The sequence below is a fragment of the Mauremys mutica genome, chromosome 1 (genome assembly GCF_020497125.1).
Source record: "Mauremys mutica isolate MM-2020 ecotype Southern chromosome 1, ASM2049712v1, whole genome shotgun sequence".
Classification (NCBI taxonomy): domain Eukaryota; kingdom Metazoa; phylum Chordata; order Testudines; family Geoemydidae; genus Mauremys; species Mauremys mutica.
In genome coordinates this window covers 247830517-247850951 of record NC_059072.1, presented here as the reverse complement: position 1 = coordinate 247850951, position 20435 = coordinate 247830517, and the positions used below count along the sequence as shown (strand labels likewise).

Here is a 20435-nt window from a genome sequence, read left to right as displayed (position 1 = left end):
GGCCTTGCTTTGAAGAATTTCTGGACTTGGGCGCATGACTTGCACGCACACCCACGTGTGGAATACACAGGGGGATCATCAGGCGAAGAAGATCAAAGGATTTAATAAGGAAAAAGGAGCTGCCTCTGGTTTGTGGATGTATTTTCAATAGAAAAATAAAATTACGATTTAGCAGCTCTTAGTAAGATGTCCTAAAATGTTAAGTCTCAAATATTTAATAGCACTCCCATTTCATACAAGAACATATTTACCTGTTAATTTATAGGGGAATTAAATTACATAACTTGCTATGGTATAAGAATATTTACCATAATAATGAGCTTTTTATTTATTTAGGGTTTTTGTGGAGGAGGGGAGGGGAAGAAGAGGAGGGCAATCTGACTACTAACACATCATCTTAAAATCACTAAACAAGATCTTCAGTTGGTGTAAATTCTCATAGCTCCAACTGAAGTCAATGGAGCTATGACCGTTTATACAAGTTGAGAATCTGGCCCCTAACGTTTACAAGAACAAACAGTAGGGGTCCAGTCCAATTCTCACTGAAGTTAGTTCAAGTCTTTCCATTTACTTTAATGGGAATTAGTCTGGCGTTAACTGTCATAGAAAGAAATGTGGTAGGTCATTATGGTACGAGACATTTTGTCTCATTAAAGTGCCTCCTCTATACTTTAGGTAACTATGGTAATTTAAAAATATTTTTAATATACAATACTTTACTGCTTAAGATCACAATAAGACTATCAAATCACATATAAGCCTATTATCAATTAAGAAATCTCTCAAAATAATACCAACCCAAATCCCTTTAGAAATGCAGGTTATCACAACTTAGCAAAAATATATCTATTTTCAGCAGGCTACTAGGAACTTTATGCTCAATAAGCTATTTTGTTTACCCCAGTACTCCATAACATGCATGTGGACCGTGGGGATGTGCTGGCCACCACTTCCCACAGCTCCCATTGGCTGGGAACAGCAAACCGTGGCCGCTGGGAGCTGCGGCGGGCCGTGCCTGCGGACAGTCAACATAAACAAAATGTCTTGCGGCCCACCAGCAGATTACCGTGATGGGCCATGTCCTGAAGTTTGCCAATCCCTGCTTTACAGGTTACGTTTGATTCTCACAGGATACATACCAACTGATGTGGGCATCTCTCCCCACTGCAGAACCACATCTTTGGTGATCCTCCCATAGGTATTAACATAAACCCCTTCATCCTCATAGCAAACCAGCAGCTCCATCCCATCGGTGTTTGGGAGAATAATGATTGCGTGTGGTTGGATGCTGCTCTGGATCTACAGAAGCAAAACAAAATCAAAGACACTGTTTTTCACATGAGCTGCTCCAGTATAACCTTTTGTTTTAAAGCAGGCCATGATGAGGTAAGGGCCCTTAGGGGAGACATATCAATATCTAAGTCCCATCAAACTGTCATCTCCAGAATATTTGACTGACCAGTTCTATTGTATGACCTATAGTGACTCATTCATTAGTCTGTGGTTGAGATTTTCAGTGCTGACTGAGCTACATGGTAAGATGGCAATGCGAGCCAGAGCGCAGAGCACTGGACTGGGACTCTAGAGACCGGGTTGTATTCCCAGTTCTGCCATTCACTTGCTGTGAGACCTTGCGAAAGTCACTTCACCTCCCTGTCCTTCTGTGAGCACGCCCACCATTTATCTGGTTAGACTGTAAGCACTTTGGGGCAGGGATGATCTCTGATGGTGTGTTTGTACAGTGCCTAGCACACGGAGGCCCTGGTCTTGGTTGGGGCCTCTAGGTGCAAATAAAGATAATATAGTCAGGTGATCTTTAAGATCCATAAAATACTTAATCTTCAAGCTATTACCCAGTTTATATTTAATTCCTGATGTCATTTTATTTCATTTCTGAAATTTAATTTTCTCAGTGCACCAGCTGCTCTGTAATTGCCTGTGTCTACTGCAATAAAATGATAATTCATTTTATTTTTTAATAATTCTGGTCAATTCATTTTAAGGATAGAAAAGAAAAACTAAAATCAGAAATGTTTCTACTAATGACTTGGAAGTGGCCTTGATTAATAATTCTAGAGTATACAGATGAAGGAATTATGCAATTTAGTATTTTTTTCCAAATTGATATGACTAGCTATAGCTATTATAGTCTATTATGATCCTGTTTTTGCTCTCTCTATAGGAGGGCTTCATGTTTGCAAGTCTTGAACTCTTACCAATAGAAACCTTCTAAGGCAGAAATGTATTGAACAGCTTTACTTTTTTTTTTCTTTTAAGTTAAAAAAAATTTGTCTTGCAAAGAAAACCAAGAGCACACAACAAAACCCACAACTCCCACACAGAACTGTCCTTAAAAACTATCAATGACGGTAACGGATGCCTCCTCTTTTAGCCTTGTCCTGCCTAGGCTGTGTGAGTGGCCTCAGGGAACTGTTGCCCTGCTCTGCCTCATCTCTCCTCCCACCTGGTAGTGATCTCACCATTGTTTCAGGCTAGCTGGGACTGTGTTTTCGCTGCATATCAAAGGTCATTCCTCTTGCAGTCAACTGCTTCCAAAGATTTTTTTGTCAATATGGTCACATATTTATACTTTACCAACCCTTCTGAGTTTGTGGTTTTTCAAATGTAAGATCCCGTATATGTTCAGATATAGGATAGTTTTATATCTTTTACACCAGCGGTTCTTAACCAGGGGTACATGTACCCCTGGGGGTATTCAGAGGTCTTCCAAGGGGTACGTCAACTCTTCTAGATCAGTTTTCAGAGTAGTAGCTGTGTGGATGGGCAATTGAACAAAGTAAAACTATTTCCCCATGCTTATCTTTCCCCTCCCTACAGTTCTTTATATTTCCTTGTCAAGTACTTGAAATGGGCCATTTTCATTACCACTACAAACATTTATCTTTCTCTCCTGCTGACAACAGCTCACCTTAACTGATCACTCTCCTTATAGTTTCATGTTCCCTGTGTATATATATATCTTCCTTCTGTATTTTCCACTACATGCATCCGATTAAGTGGGCTGTAGCCCACGAAAGCTTATGCTCAAATACATTTGTTAGTCTCTAAGGTGCCACAAGTACTCCTGTTCTTTTATCTAGATCAGTGTTTCTCAACCTGGGGGTTGCAGCCCCTGGGGGGTCATGGAATAGGTTTAGGAGGGCTGCAAGTGCAAGGTCGACATTAAGGGATGACAAGCAGGGCAAATGCTGGGGTTCCATGCCAGAGGAGGCCCCAAAAAGCTAAGGTACATGCTTCAGCCCTGCTGCCTGGGGCTCAGGCTTCAGACAAGGCTCACAAGTGAAAATCGCACTGAAATGTAAGTACAATACTTATATTCCAATCCATTTATTTTACAATTATATGGTGAAAATGAGAAAGTCAGCAATTGATCAGTAATAGCGGGCTGTGACACGTTTGTATTTTTATGTCTGATTTTATAAGCAAGTAGTTTTTAAGTGAGGTGAAACTTGGTGTGTGCAAGACAAATCAAACTCCTGAAAGGGGTAAAGTAGTCTGGAAAGGTTGAGAGCCACTGTTTTACACAACATCTGTTTTAACAATTTTCATTCTTGCTGTAAGACATGTTAACCCCCACAAGGCCTGAACTAGCAAGCGCTCAAGATCTTGAATAAGTCTGTTAACTGTATTATTCTGAGCATGCATTAGGACTGGCATTAACAAAATATGTTTTGTACCTAGTACTTAGAGGAGATGTAATGTTCTATGAAGAAAAAGAGGTTTAGGATTTTTTTATTTGTGGGTTTGGGGATTTTTTTTTTTTTAATTTTTTTTTAAGTGTAAGATGCTCTTATCTTATAACTAACCCACAAGTGATAATCACAATTTCAGAAGTTAGAAAAACATAGTGAAGGGAATAGATGACTTTTCTGCATAGTTGCTCTTGGTATGATCGCATTTGAACACCTGTATATCTTTTCAATGTGAAGTAAGTGGAAAAAACCCTAAGAAATAAAAATCCCATACTGAGCCACAATTCTTACATGCGTTGGCAGATAAATATCATAGACTGATCCTGAGTCCACATCAACAGCATGGAAACCAGCACAGGAACCATAGATCACCTTCAGCCTCTGACCTTCCTCTACAGTTAGATCCACCAGCAATGGCTTATGTACCAATTCTCCAAATGACTGCAAGACAGTAATTAAAAGGGGTCGTCAGATCTACATCTCTGCTTACCACACAACACTGAGATGGGAGTCCTTAAAACATGCTTATCACACACACACACACACAAGAGCGCGCGCGCTGGCAGCTTGCTCCTGCAAAGTCATCACGCTTGATCCAGCAGCGTGGTTAAGCACACGCCATTACAGATGTGAGGCATTCCACTGAGGTTAAGCTCCTGCTTATGTGCTTTGCTGACCTGAGGTCAGAATATTCATATCTGTGCAGGATTAAGCCATATTACATTATGAACTAAAACAACTTCCCTGGACTAAAAAAGCAAAAATAAAAACTAATCATCAAGACACGTTAAACTCCTTTAGTATGTTTTTAATTTGTAATGACCATCTCAACTTCTGCACAACAGTTTGTGTAGTGTGCAGTGTGGCCTCCCGCTGTGCCCAAGTGGGCGGAGCCAGACCTGCCTCGCCCCTCCCACCAGAAGTGGGTAACCGGAACAGGAAGTATAAAAGGCAGAGCCTCTGGCTCACTTGGAGCCAGGACACCGAGGGAGACGGACATGTCCTGCTCGCTCCAGCCTGCTGACTCTGCGGCTGAGCCATGTGACCCCCCCCCTGCCCGCCAGAGAACCGGTGTCTGCTGTGGACCTGCCAGGACTACCACTGGCCACCTAGCTGGAGGAGACGAAGATACCTTGTGGTTTCAGGTACACCCTGAGGGGAGGGGAGGAAGTGGCCCAGCGACAGACGACTTCAGTCTGGCTGTAGCACTGCTTGAAGCACAATAGGTGTGTTGCAGCTGGATTCCCCGCTGACCCAGTGGCAGATCACTCCGCCCCCGTTAGGGCCCTGGGTCAGGGCGTGGTGGAGTAGGGTGGATCCCCTGGGGTGGAAGCCTCCCCTTGCCAGGTCAAAAGGCCTAAGTTTGTCAGTTGTCCACTGGAACTAGGACACCCGACCCCTGGGTTTTTGCTCTGGCCCTACATCAAAGGCCCAGAACTAACTGGTTTCAGAGAGGTAGCCGTGGTAGTCTGTATCATCAAAAAGAAAGAGGAGTCCTTGTGGCACTTTAGAGACTAACACATTTATTTGACCAAATAAATGTGTTAGTCTCTAAGGTGCCAAAAGGACTCCTCGTTCTTTTTCCAGAACTAACTGACTCCTGGGTTTTCGCTCTGCCCCTGGACCATGGGCCCAGAGATAATTGACTATTGTGTTTGCTTCTGCCCCTGACTAAAGGGCCCAGAGATTATAGATGGCTGGGTTTACTCTGTCCCTGCTTAATGAGCCCAGAGCCTGCAGACTACGGCTGCTCTGGCCCCTGCCAAAAGGGCACCGAGACCACAGACTAAGGCGTTTGCCCGGCCCCTGCCTAAAGGGCCCAGAGGAATAGCTGGTTGGCTGCTAAGCCCCAGTCTAAGGGCCAGAGCCTACTGGCCCTGGGATCCCTGCCTCTGCCTAAGGGCTGGGACCAATTGACTATCTAGGGGCTCAGCCCTATTAGACTGGTCAGAACACTAATGCCTAACACTAATTACCCTGATACTAGGCAGTGGTCCTGACGGTGCAGAGAGGTGCTGTGGCCTCCCTCTGACCCAGAGGGGGAGGGACTACCGCCCCACGACTAGTTTGGTAATGATACCATGTGACCAACGATATTCTTACAGCACTCGTAAAAACAAGTGAGACTAACATAATTTAGTGATTTGGTCACTTGCAGCAAGATTGGGACTTGGCTCAATTATCTGTCTCTTGATTTGCATATGTAGAGGACAACACACACACTTGTGTAGTACCTCAAAAATTAATCTGCCTAGAATTGAAGCACGGTCTGGAGGCTCACAACCTTAGTGAGTGTCTCCTACATGTGACCACCTAAAATAAATTACCCGCAGAGAGGAGAGAAGTCCAGCAAGACCTTAAATTTTCATTCTCCTTAAGCAGGAGTCACTGCCACAGCTTCACAACTGACTGCTCCTCTGCAGCTGCCACGTCATGCTGTCACCCTGAGCAATCTCCTTGTTAGGTTTTCCATTTATAGTTTATGTTCAGAGTTTCAATTCAGAATGTTAGTTTAGTTACATACACGGACTCTTTCATCTAATAAACATCAATAATGGCATTATAATGTAATCCAGAATTAGGGACAGATTTACTAGAGAACATGTAACTATTTATCAACATTGCGGGTTGTTCAAACGTTTTTATAAAAGCAGCTCTGCAACTGCAAATACACATTAGAAAGCCCAAAGATGGTTAAAATAGACTGTTACCTTGAAGGCCATAAATTTGTGGTATGGCTTTGGTGCCCATGCATAGACTTCCACAGAACTCTTCAAAGCAATTACCAAGAATTTGATTCTTTCATATTTTACTGAAATCAAACAAGAAAATAAACTCAGCAGCAACTCCAAACTTTTAACTAACTTTAGGAAACAAGACAACTATAAAGTTGCCACATAATTTTAAACATTTGAAGGGTCCAGTTAATATCGCAATAACATTCCTATTTCTAAGTACTTTAAAGTAGGGTTTAAAAAGTAACACATTTTTAGTCATCTGCTTCACAAGAATATTTAATTTTGTCAGTGACTCAATGAATATCCATGTCTGGAATAGCCTTGCCAGTACGCTACATACAAAACTTATATGCATATACAAAACATAGATGCTGTTTACATAACAAAACGGAAAGTTAACTTTTGGGTCAGGGTCCTTTTTCACCTAAAAACCTGGTGAAGAGTTGATGGGCAGACTTGCTTTCACAACATTGCTCTTATTAATGCATTGTGATTAAGCTGAAGCATAAGGTACTAGAGGAAGAAGACAAAGAACTCAAATGAAGGAAGGAAGATAAAGCCAGTTTTAAAAGCAAAAGTAACAACAAGTTTGCTAATGGAGCACTTTCCTTTACCTCCAAGATCTAGAATTACTGCATTAGTAGGGGACACATTAAAGTTGTGTGGTGAATAGGGGGATAATCATCCTCATGGAAAGGTAGGAAGAGGTGTGAAAAAAAACTGTTCCCAAAAAGTCACAAAAAGAGACTAACATTTCAAGTACTGGCCAACATCTGCTCTTCTTCCCTTATAGTTTAGACTCCCCCTGCCAGGGGGAAATGGAAAAATTCTCCAAACTGGTAAAGAGTTAGAAAAAAAGATTTCTAGGCAAACATGGAACATTTTTCCAAGTTCACCTCAAATTTTTGAGCGGTAGTTTTTTCCCCCAAAACAAGAAGTTGCAAAGCAGTCTCACACACACACACACACACACACACACACACCATTGTGCTGCATCCCTAGTAAAGTCTCATTAGGGCAGAAAAAAAGCTGCATGTGTCAGACAAGGTAATATTTTCAATGTGTAGCAAATCTGTGAATTCTCAAACCTCTTCTGCATTCAGATACAAGATAAAAACTGGTCCTCTGGTAGAGCTCTGTTGGCAACTACTGTTCAGACTGGTTAAGATATATGGGATTGGGGAGGACCAGGAGAAGTAGGAAATGGCCATTCAACTAGAGCTGCAGACTCTCCATTTTCCACTTCCATCTGAGTTTGTGAAGGATAGTATCATGGTCTGTCTCAATTTCTATTTCTGCTAGCCTCTTTTGTGATACCAGTTGTGGGTGGGTGATACACAATCGGCTTGCACATGTTTCTACTTTCCAGCTAGCCCAGGTAACAAAGGATTTGAAAGTTTCCTGAAGTAGTGAGAAATCCTTTCCCCTTACATTTCACATCCAGCCTTGATGCAAACCGCATGTACTGCAGAAAACAAGCCCACTGTTTTAATACATACTATTTTCATGCCTTCTAAATACTCTCTTTATTGCCATATGGGTCTATATTTGTTTTCTCCAGGCATGCGGTAGGGAGATGGAGCTGTTCTTCAGAAGGAACTTGGCTCCATTTACTCAACAGGGAAGTAAAAGCAGTGAATTTTAAGTGCTGAAGACCTGACACATTTTCATCTACAAAAAGTTGTGTTTCAAGTCTCCAGTTGTATTGAGTTTGCCTCTCTGCAAAATACAGTTTTTGTCCAATCTTGTCTATCTTGAAATAATTCTTACGGTTTTTGTACATGAATGTCATCTTATCTGTGAAAAGGAACTTTTGATGCCCTTCTGTGTCTGCTTGGGGTCCTTTCTGGAACATATCCAATCTTAGCTACCAAAGAGTAATTTGTCATCTGGGAGAGCCAGAAACTGCCACAAGCATCTCTGAGATCCCTACATACCACTTCACCCTTAAGTCTGAACCCACTGCTGCATCAAAGAGACAAGAAAGACATGAGAGCCAACTGTTTCAGTGCACAAAGCCACAGTGTCAGCTCCAAGACTGCACCGTTATTAGATCTGCAAATGCAACTATTTCCAGAGCTCATCATTCTTGGGAACTAAAACATACTTGTCAAAGAGGCCTCTCTACTACCTGAGAAGATCTACTGTATATTTATGGTTCACAGTATAGTTCAGTGCTAAACTATAGATGAGTGTAACAAATCACTCTTCATTTGGAAAAGAATGCTCTCAGTTTCATGTCCTTCACCATTGGAGAGTCCCTTTTATATAGCTGTTAACATATTGTTAAAAAGGTTGCTTCAATAGGTTGCTGAAATCTTTGGGTATGACACAGGAGAAGTAAGTTATGAATTGCTTTTTGGATCAAGTTTTTGGTTCTGCAGTTTCTTGCTGAGATATTTATTGACTACTCACTACTAGTAGATTTTTCAAATGTGTGCACAAGCCAGACTGATTGATTACAGTCCAATTGCTCAAACTGCTACTATACACTGACCAGCATAGTCTGACAAAAGGTAAAGCTTTGAAGCAAAAAGACATGAGTTTGAAAGACAGGTTAGTTGCTGTAATGAATATACCTTAAAGTGAAAACAAAGCAAAATCATTCCAGGGCAATAGTGGTGCATCATCACGGCAAGATCTCATTTTGAAGCTGAGCCAGCAGAAACAGTACTAATTTACTGATGTTTTCTGGATAGTAACTCACAGCAGGTTAACAGGCTTATATGTACTGTCTGCCATCCATCACAGGCTTTGGTTCTGAGGGGGTCTATAACCCAATTAATCTCAGCAATTTAAGAAGCACTAAAAACTATCTATTTAAAGGAAAGACACTTCACCCCACAATTGCACTTGGCTCAGTCTGAGAGTGCATTAGGAAATGCAATGAGGTAAGGGAAATCAATGAATCATCATTAACTTAAACATATATTCCTGTTACCATAAACGCCTCCAAAGCTAGCATGCTTTTTTGTTTTTGTTGTTTTTACAACAATTAGCCTCTAAGAGAAAAATAAAAAATACATTCTTTTTCATTCCAGTGTAACTGGAGGTTACTGAGCTGTAAACGGAGGTTCTTCGAGATGTGTGGTCCCTCTCCGTGTTCCACACACAGGTACACATGTGCACCATGTGCCTGAGTCTGGAATTTCTTGTAAGCAGTATCCATTGGCCCACATATGCTCAGTAGCTGTCCTTGTGCTCCCAACAGAGGGCATAAAGGGCAGAGTGGGCCGCCACCACTCAATTTCCCCATTCTTACCACAGTGTAACCAATCTGCAGCAGAGGGGACAGAGGATGGGTGGTGGAATACAGATAAGGACCACACACCTCGAAGAACTTCCAGATACAGGTAAGTAACCTCTATTTCTTCTTCGTGTGATGGTCCCTATGTGTATTCCACTCGTGGGAGATTAACAAGTAATAGTCAAGCAGGTGGCGGTGCCAGGACACAGAAGCGATAGCTGACTGTAGTACTGCTGTCCCCACAGCCATATCAGCAGTTGACGACTGTACCAAGGTGTAATGTCTCGTAAAGGTTATGCAAAGAGCTCCAAGTAGCTACTCTACAGATCTCTAGTATGGGTATGTCTTTCAGAAATGCAGCTGCCCCCTGGTGGAATGAGCCTTTTCCCCTTCCAGGATAGTGGGGAGGGGCAAGGAGGAGGATGCCAGCTAATTGGTAACCGTGAACAATACAACCCGAGGTTCATTTTGAAAGTCTCTGAGGTGATATAAGTTGACCTTTTTATTGCTCTGCTATGGAAAAAAATAGGTGTCTTTCCAACACCCTTTGTTCTTAGCAGATAAAAGGCCAAAGCTTTCCGGACAGCCAGAGAATGCAGCCTTTTTGCCTCTTCCAAGGCACATACTTTAGGGAAAAATACATGTAAGTGGACTCCTATCAAATGTGGAAACTACCTTGGGTATGAATTTGGGGTGGGCGCGCAGCAAGACCTTTTCTTTATAGAAGGTTATATGGTGGGCCCACTCTAAATGTTCCCAGCTTACCAACTCTTTTGGTCAATGTTATAGCAATGAGAAAGGTCACCTTCATGGGTGGCCATTGAGCATACGGCCAGTGGCTCAAAGGGAGACTTAGTGAGAGAACAGAACAAAACTGAGGTCCCACTGAGGTGCAAACTTCACTGCTGGTGGAAAGGATGTGAGAATTCCCTTTAAAACTTTAGTTGTGACAGGGTGTGTGAAGATTGTATGGTTATGCACCAGAGGATGGAAAGCGCTGACTGCCGCTAAATGCACCCATAGGAAACTGAATGCATGACCAGAAGACTTAAAAGTAAGTAGATACTCTAAGATACCAGGGATTTCAGCAGAGTCCAGAGACAAATTGTATTTATGAGCCCAAGCGGAGAAACGTTTCCAGTTAGCTGAGTAATAGCGTCTCATAGAATTTTTTCTACTTTGGTTAAGGATGGTTTGCAACTTCTTGGAACATGAGCATTCTATCTCCAATGCCCATCCAAATACGAGGCTCTGAGTTGCACCGGCCCTGGATTGGGGTGTGTGACATTGTCCCTGTGTTATGTTCCTGGATGGGTGCACTGAAAGCTTCAACAGATCCATGTACTGGAACTGTCTCAGCCACTTGGCCACGATGAAGATGACTCAAGCTCTGTCTTGGCGGATCTTCCATAAATCCTGCGCTATCAGAGGAATTAGAGGTAAAGCAAACCCCAGGCAACCCTTCCATGACATCAGGAGGGCATCTCTCAATGAGTTTTTGCCCAAGGCTGCTCTGGAGTAATACCAAAGAAACTTCCTGTTCCTTTGTGAGGCAAAAAGGTCCGAGGCCGGCATTTTCCACTGAGCAAAGACACTGTTGAGAATCGAATTGTAAACCTCCCATTTGTGATTCACAAACAAAGTGTTTACTCAGGTAGTCTGCTAGGGAATTTTGCCTGTGGGTGCTCTTGTGCCTAAGATCCTGATAAATATGTTGCTAATAGGGTTATTTGATGTTTGATGCTCCCATTCCAGAGGGTGACTGCTTCTGTGCACAAAGAGAAAAATCACTTCCCTCCCCACACTTACTTGTTTATATAAAATACTGTTGTCATACTATCTGACATTATCTGAACGTGTTTGGATTGGATAAGTGCATTGGAAGGCGCGGCAGGCTGGACAGACTGCCCTGGGTTCTAGTAAGTTGATGTGCATTCTGAACTCCTGCGGGGTCCATACATGCACTCCAGCCCAAGTAGGAGACATTGGTAACAATAGCTTGACTCGGCTGTCAGTGTGAGGAAAGGGATCCCTGCCCGAATCTTCTCCAGTTTTGTCTGCCACACAAGAGAGCCTAATACCTTGGGTGGAATTGTGACCTTGTCGTTCATGGTGCCTTCTGGTGAGCGCACAAAGAGAAGCCAGGGTTGTAGGTAACGCAGATATAGCCTGGTGAACAGTGTCACATGTGTGCATGAAGCCATGTGGTCAAAGAGGAAAGGCAAGTTCTGACTGATGCCCTGGGTCTGATAACAACCTGCTCTATAAAAGTGTGCTCATGGCCTGAAACCTTTTGAGAAGTAGATATGTTCTTGCTGTAGTTGAGTTTAATGATGTCCCTATGAAGTCCATACACCTTGTGGAGGTCAACATGGATTTTTCATGAATGATGCAGATACTTAGGGAAGGTAAAAGTCTGAGCAGAACATGGGTTGCCCTGTGGACTGCCTCATAGGAACTACTTGTGAGAAGCCAGTCGTTGAGGTCTGGGAAGACTGTAAATCCTTGTCTTCTCATCCAAGCAGCAACCACTGAAAAAACATTTGTAAATACCCTGGGTGCTGTGGCCAGACCAAAGGGGAGGACTCTGAATTGGTAGTGGTTTTGGTCGAAGAGGAACCTCTTGTGGGCCATTGAGAGCCACAAACAATGTGTCCTCTTCTAATGAGGAAATTATTGATGCTCAGGATATCCTGTGGAATTTTAGTTTTTGGATAAACTTGTTTAACTGACATAGATCGAGAATCAGCCTCCATCCTCCACTCTTCTTGGGGATCAAGGAGAATAGAATCCCATGCCATGGTGTTGCACTGGAACCTTTTCTATGGCTCCCCTGAGGAGCAGGGTGTTCACCTCCTGTCGCAAAATCTCCTCATGAGAGTCGTCCCTGTAGAGGAAGTGGGAAGGAGTTTTCAGAAACTCAATTAAGATAGCTGCCATGGACAACCTCTGATACCCATCTGTCTGTAGTTAGTGCCCACTGGTTTTTGACCAATTGGGGAAGGCAGCCTTCAAACATTTGAAGAGGGGAATGAAGAGTCATCATAAAAGGGGCTTGGGTCTCAACAGTCCCATCAAAGGAAACACTTTGTCTGGGGTTAGTGTACAAAGTGGCAGTGGATGTTGCAGAGACTGGGTTCATTGGTCTATTTTGTGTGATGGCTCCTGAGGACACTGATGATAAAAGGGCTGAGGAGATGGTCTTGCCTTATAACCTTGTCTATGATGGTTCCTCTTGAGGGGCAGGAGTATAAATGCCCATTGAGCAAAGAATTGTTCTTGACTCTTTGAGGGAGTGGAGAGACCCAACAATTTTCTAGTGGAATAGATTGATAGTATCAACGGGTAGATCTTGAATGTACTCTGCAGCTCTCCAGCGAAACCCAAGGATTGCAACCACAACTCTCTCCTCATGACAATGGCTGTAGCCATCCCCCTTGATGCAGTATCTCCCACGTCCAGCCTGGCTTGGAGTGAAGTTCTGGCCACAAATGTGTCCTCATCTACTAAGGCCTGGAAGCGATCTCTATCCTCCTCAGGGAGCTTGTCCTTAAACTCTAGAAATTTAGCATAATTGATTAAAAAAAAGAGCCTGATAATTAGAGATCCTGAACTGGAGGGAGGTGGAAGAGAAGACCTTTCTTCCCATAAGGTCGAGTCTCTTGTGTGCCTTATCAGAGGGAGTAGCCTGTGGGTGCTGTTGCTTCGACCATTCTGTAGCCACCTGCAACACCAGGGAGTTTGAATGAGAGTGAAAGAAGAAGAGCTCTCCCCACTTGGATGGGACAAAGTAGAGCTTCTCAGTCTTTGTTGGTGTGGTAGCACAAGAAGCAGGGATGCACCAAACCACTTTTTCTGGATCTATAATGGCCTCATTGATGGAGAGGACCACACTATTGGGACTGGAAGGCTGCAGAATGTCTAGTAAGTTGTGCTTCCACCAACTGGATGTACAGCTATGCAATAGGAGTGGTGAATGCAGATGGGGGAGAGCAAAGATGTGTTCTGGGGAGACATATGTCTCCGACCACCCCAGAGTACGAAGAGAGTCAATTGGTGGAGCTGGCAGAGCCAGAGCCTCTCTGGTCAACATGGTTGTTGGCTCCCTCCAGAGCCACATCACTACCAGTACCCCATGGCTTCCAAAATGGACAGAAGCACCAGGAGCTGTCTATCCCACATCTTCACCATCAGAGCTGGTGTCTGAACCGTCGGACCTATACCCTGGCAAGCCTCCTTCTCTTGTTGAGAAGATTGAATTGTGCCTAAGATCTTAACGCCTGTGTGAACTGGCTTTTCTGACTGTGATGGGGTCAGGGAGGGATCCCTTCTTTTTGGTACAGTCTTAGACATTGATGATTTGTCCTTATGTCTATGAGAGTGCATCTTACTCTCCTGTGAAGCCTTCTCTTTAGGTTTAACAGACTTACCCTCCATTCCCAAGCTTGGAGGGGCACTGCCCACTTGTTGAGGCTGATGTATGTGGGGGGAATCTGGTGGTGATGGCTGGTGACTCGGCCCAGATCTGACTGGGGTTTCATTGTCTTCTCCATGAGATGTTTTCTGAATCTCAGGTCCGACCCTCAAAAGTTCGGGGGGAAAGAGCAGCAGATACTGCACTTGGCAGAAATGAGAACCTCATAAAAGGCAGCTTTGATGTTCATTGCTCACAGAAAAGGAGTATGGGCAGGAAACAGTTTTTGAATGCCAGGACCCTGGGCATAATCCCAGACTTCTTTGGGGGGGGAGGGGGAGTGATGATCTTGAGATGGGGAAAAAATGCTAACTATATATGCTATACCACACTATAAAAACTACTAAAAAACCTAACTAGATACAGTTTTTATAGGAATGAGACAGTATAAAGGATCTGAGGACACAGAACATTTCAACTCAGACCATGCACAGTAAGAAGGAACTAGAGAGGCATCGGCTTGCACCGCCCTTTATGCCCTCAGTTGGGAGCACAGGGAGAGCTACAGCACACATGCTCTTCAACTGACATTGCTTGCAAGAAATTTCAGATTCAGACACATGGGGTGCATGTGTTTCCCACATGTGGAATACAGATAGGGACCATCACTCGAAGAAGAACATGGCAAAACAAAAGTTAAGAGAAATCAGTAAATATAAACAACAACTATCTTAGTAAGACTTCTCTGTTACCTAATTTTAGCCTGACAGATTGTCACAATTCATTTGCTACTTACCAACTTTATAGTGCACACAGCCTTCCAAGTCGCCCACAGTTGTCCAACCCTGTTTCTTTTCTACTTCAGGATCATTATGTAGGATTTTATTTCTTAACCAGGACAAGTAGTAAACTCGCAACTTGTTCTTCTTACCTAGTCACAAAATGCAACATTTGTTTTAACAAGGATTTCATGCTAATCACAACAAAAAGACAAACCAAAAGACCACCACGAGATGAGAAACTGCTGTGAAAGCAAAGTGATCCTGCTAAGCATTCCATAGTCACACTCAAGAGTTTTGAAGCCAGAAGGATCATTCAACCATCTAGTCTGACCTCCTGGGTATCACAGGCCATTAACTTTCAACCAGCTACTCCTATATTCACCCCAATAACTTGTCTCTGACTAATCTGTGTTTGACTAAATTTACATTTGTGATCAGTACTGAGTGTACAAGATTATAGCACCACCAGCACTATTCCAGAATCCTTCCAAACGTAATTTCATAATAACCTCATAATAACCTGATAATATTGCATGAACATAAAATGACAAACTTAAAGAAATAGTTCTGGGGCTGTTTTGGTTTTGATGTTTTAAAAAAAAACCCCACTTTTTATTAGTAAGATTGTAGTTCCACAATAGCAAGCAGCAATCCTTTGTGTGTGGAGACTGAAAACAGCTATGATCTACAGCAGCTCTTATTTGTGTGACACCAGAAAAGAGAGTGAGGAGAAAGTTTTGTGGTTGAAAATCATTTACACGCATACCAGAAAATGGCAGTCATTACTGGGACCAGGTCTGAAAGAAGGTAAAAGCAAAGCCGGCTTTGAAATTAGCATCTATGAGTTTCAATACCTAGTGAGCAGCACTTTTCAACCACTCTAATCATCCCTCGGTACCCAAACATAACAGGTTTTATTAGTAAATTATTCAAACAAGGAAGAAGTTGTACCACAGAACAGTCTTAAACAGAGTCTCATTGAGTGACATTTATTTCCAACATGTATAGTGTAAAAATGTTTTTAACAAACAGCTAAGACCGAGCTGCGGTGACTTATACTGAGAGTATCATGTATTGCTAAAACACATTCTCCCTCTTGCTAAATGTTGACAAAAGCTTGGTTGGCAGATTACTTGTGTCCCAAATGGTGCAACACTGCAAGCAGGACAGGAAGCAGGAGATGCTTATTTACCAGAGATGTGATCATCTAGATTTTGGGAGAAATGGCAGCTTGGACACTTATAATGGTCACCTCTAGCCCAAGTTTCAAGCTAGAATGATAGAAGAAGAAAGAAACCATGCATGTGATGGGAAGGAACTAAAATAAAAATACTGAAACTAATTTTAAAAAGGACATGTTACAAAATATGGAAATGGTAGCATCACAGTCAAGCTCATCAATGGTTCTTGCACAATGTTCAATGAACAACTGCGGGGTTAGATAGCATTTCCTATATTATCTGTGAAGAGCTGACAAGTTACTGCTTCTTCTAGTCCTGGCTTCTTCTCCTTGCTTCCAGCTGTTTCATTGTAAAGAAGTAAGTGCAGGCCCATAAATACAGCTGGAAACAAAGAGGAGGCAGGCTCTCTGCTTCCACTAGGAGTTCTCATGGACCACACCTACCAGAAGAACAGTTACACACAATTAAATGTTTTCCCATTAATACCACTACTCCACATAGGCATTTGAGAGAGGGAAGTTGTGCGACTGTGATGAGACAGGGGGTTGACAGGACTCAGACTAGAGAGAGTAGTCGTAGTGGGTCTCTATTATAGTCAATGGAATTGGTCCGCACTCTCTCTATTATGATGTGGGTCCATATTATGAAAAAAAGGAGAACCCACGAACTACATTGTCTACCACAGTTAGGTTCCACAAGAGAAACATGCTGCAAAGTATAAAAAACATGAAGATTCTAGGTCCAAAAGCAACCATATATGCACAGACAGATCACACACTACACTGCCATAGTGTGGGTCACTACCATTTTATACATTAATCGACATTAAGTTTAATCTTTTTTGTCATAAATTTATATTGTTGGCCATAAAAATTTGCTTTGGGCAACAAGATATCCCAGGAACAAGCTTTTAAAATGATTTTTTGAGGGTGTTGAGGGAGGGTATGTGATGAGATGACCAATTAACTTCACTGAGTTGAAGCATGTGAAGAGGAATTTCATTTGAAATACCATAACTTAGAACCGATATTCATTTTTAAAAGGTCTTTCTGCTTTGATCAGACCAAAACATACTGAAAAAAGTAATGAAATTAAGGGTAATGTTGTCCTTAGTTTATCCCTACTTTGCTTCGGTACAGCATGGTCTACAGAAGGAGGTCATATACCATTCAGGTTGTTGGTGTAGACCATCCTGACAACACAGTTCTTTGGTACAGGATCTGTGCCCTTTGTGCTTGAGAAGTATCTACACTGCTACCCTGATATAACGCCACCCTATATAATATGAATATGGATATAACGCGGTATGGCAGTGCTCCGGGGTGGGGGTGGGGGGCTGTGCACTCCGGTGGATCAAAGCAAGTTCAATATAACACGGTTTCACCTATAACATGGTAAGATTTTTTGGCTCCCAAGGACAGCGTTATATCGAGATAGAGGTGTAGTACATTATGAGTCCTTATACTACAATATATATAAATTAATTTTAAAAGCCCTATGTTATAAAACTATTATTAAGGATGCAAAAGTAAGTATTCAGGATTAGGGTTTGTTCACGCAGCCTTCACCTGCCACTTCATATGTATGCACGATACAGTGTCCCTGTTTGAAGTTTACTTGTTAGAATTGCAGCAAGTAGTTCAGTCACAATAGTTACCTGTCAGGGATTTCTGAGCCTTAAAAATCAATCAAGCGGAAAGTCGCCATTAGGGCTTTCTCTCTAAAACCCATTAATAAGTGGAGTCATATAAATGTATGTATGAATCAGCAAAAGGTCCCAAAGAGCTACATTAATAGTGTTGATTGTGAACAGCCACTTGAGCATATGGCTCATAATGTATTACTTTTTCACATCTATTTGAACTAATTGAGTACAGGACAGATGCTGGACTACACTGGGATTAACCATTTTTGGAGAGAGGAGAGGGAATACTTATTGGCAGGCTTTACTAAGCTTGGCTCTTTAAATATTAAGGGTGCGGCCCCTCACCTCTGTGCCAGACCCTGAACACCAAGTAAAAGGGCTAGAGTGGTGCAAAGTAGCCCTAGGGGCCCCAAATCTGACCGAGGGAAGATTCTCTCTGGCACATGCACTGTGAACACAGCCGTGAGGCTGCCTCTAGAGAATCCTTTCACAAGCCCTGGAGTAGAGACTGGAGCCAAGGCACGCAGTACTGCAGGGATCCTGGGCAATGTCATAGCCCAGTGGGCAGCCCAGGGAGGCTGCTGGAACTTAGCTGGCCCTGGGGACCTGTCTAAGTCACACTGGAGTCCTCTGCAGTCCCGGGAGCAGCCCAGACCAGGACGGTGCAACAAGTGGTTTAAAACCACTGTAACAGCCTGAACCCCCAGGCTGCAAGATCTCCTAGAGGATTAAATGGAATCTGGCAAAAGTGGGAAACATTTAACTGTCTCCTAAAGAAAACCAGTTAAAAACATGCTTACTCCCAGAGTACATGGTTTGGTTTTCTTTCCCCATCATTTACTAAAATTTACCAAATAAAGACCAGTAATAAGTGATACGGATGGATTTTCCCAGTGTATGATTCTTTATTCATATCTGGCCACAAGATAAGCAAGCACAAGGAGTTTCTCAAACCAGAAATAGCTTTCAAAATGACTTTTAAAAAAAATCTTTGTGGTCTATACACAAAAGAAAGAATCACACGACAGGCAGGAAACTCCTCTGCCTTCCAGTATGCATCCACTCTGACATATAAGGTTAGTTACATAAATGTGGCTATGCATGTATTTACACAACTGCTAAACAAAGTAAATTGATCTGACACTGTAGTCACAGACAGATTCAATTATAACTGGCGTATTTCCTATGAAGCATCCACAGAAACGGAGCACCAAGAATAAAGAGAAAATTAAGAAGAGTCTTTTAGGTTTAGAGTTGTAAATTGTTCTAAAAGTCTGGGGGGGTTGTCAATTGCAAAAACTCTATTTTGGCCCTTGAATAAAAACATCATTTCTCGTGAGCATCACCATGGACTAGCAGTTGAAGTGTACGACTGGAAGTCAGGAGATTTGATTTCTGTTTCTGGCCTTGTCACAGGCTTGATGCGAGATTAAATTCAAATCACTTAATATGCAACATTTTCCTTATTTGTAATACAGGAAAATTTTAAATAGCTCCACTTATTTGCTGCAACTGTTCATTAACGTTTGTAAAATCCCTAGGAATGTGTAAGGACAAGTGATTGCTTTTATTACTGCTGAATTATTTACTTTTGTTTTCAGCCATTTCTAGATGTTCATCACTGTAGTATCTGAGCATCTGATACATCTTTGCCTTCTAACAGATTAAGGACCTGCAACTTGCTTTTGTCAACTTGCATCAAAGTCTTTTGAGTGTCACAATAACAAAATAAAAGCATCTAAGCAATTCATTTTTCAGCTTTTCATGAAAGTAGTAAACACATCAGCTAAAGATTTACAGTTTTGAAAAATAAAAACAAATGACATTTTATGTTGATGTAATTTTATTAAATTTTCCTCCTAAAATCCTCATGCAAGGCAATTCATTCAAACATGGCGGAGATGCTTTTCAAACTTTAACATCACATACATTCAAATATTTATTTCCTGAAAAAGGTGTTTAAACATATTGTGGACCAGTTACTTATGTACTTACATTGCTTAAAGTGAAGTTCCTTTAAACAAATCCAAATCAAACCCCAAAGAGACAATTACATGACTATGCCCATTAAGCCAACTGTTGGGAGAAGTTTGGTTAAAATTAAACATTTCCATTTGCTCTGAGTGATGTAGGCAAAGAGAACATCTTAAATAGGGAATGGAAAGATACCCAAGGAAAAGCTCAGGCTCAGAATAGCTAGGAACTGGTGAAGGAGTGGGGGGAGGGGTGGAAGAATGGGATGTAGAGCATAGCAGGCAGGAGACCTGGGAGAGAAAGGGCAGTAGGCTTCCCCCACAAAGTCATCTCATGGGCCAGAATCTCTGCTAACTCTCATCGAGCTCCCATGCTAAAAATAACAGGGTAGCTGTGGTAGCATGGGCAGCAGTGGCATGGGCTAGCTGCCCTGAGTACAAACCCATCTGGACCCCATGGTATGTATTCAGGGGGGCCAGCCCATGCCGCCATGGCTGCTACCCGAGATACCGTAGCTACACTACTATTTTTAGCGTGTTAGCTTGATGAGAGCTAGCGCAAGTATGTCTACTCAAGCTGGGCATCAACCCCTCGCTCCAAATGTAGATGCAGCCTCTGTGGGTAGAAACGCTCCCTCCTCACTGTACTCTGGTGGCCTTCTGTAAAACCCAGGATAGAGGACAGTGCTTAAGGCATAAGCCAGCGACAGCTCAACCAATTTCTTCAGGGTTAATGTAACGT

General features: G+C 42.5%; 1 protein-coding gene across 11 annotated transcripts in view; it reads right to left on the bottom strand.

Annotated features, from left to right (window-relative positions):
* The window catches only part of MAP4K4 (mitogen-activated protein kinase kinase kinase kinase 4), a 236973-nt gene that overhangs the window by 9146 nt on the left and 207392 nt on the right, over positions 1 to 20435 (bottom strand). For all 11 annotated transcript variants that reach the window (XM_045006210.1, XM_045006202.1, XM_045006185.1 and 8 more), the window contains 4 exons: positions 14909 to 15043; positions 6425 to 6525; positions 4005 to 4154; positions 1140 to 1299 (listed from right to left, as the gene is read on the bottom strand). In XM_045006210.1, the coding sequence (XP_044862145.1) occupies positions 1140 to 1299; positions 4005 to 4154; positions 6425 to 6525; positions 14909 to 15043 (546 nt within the window). The remainder of the gene's footprint in view (positions 1 to 1139; positions 1300 to 4004; positions 4155 to 6424; positions 6526 to 14908; positions 15044 to 20435) is intronic.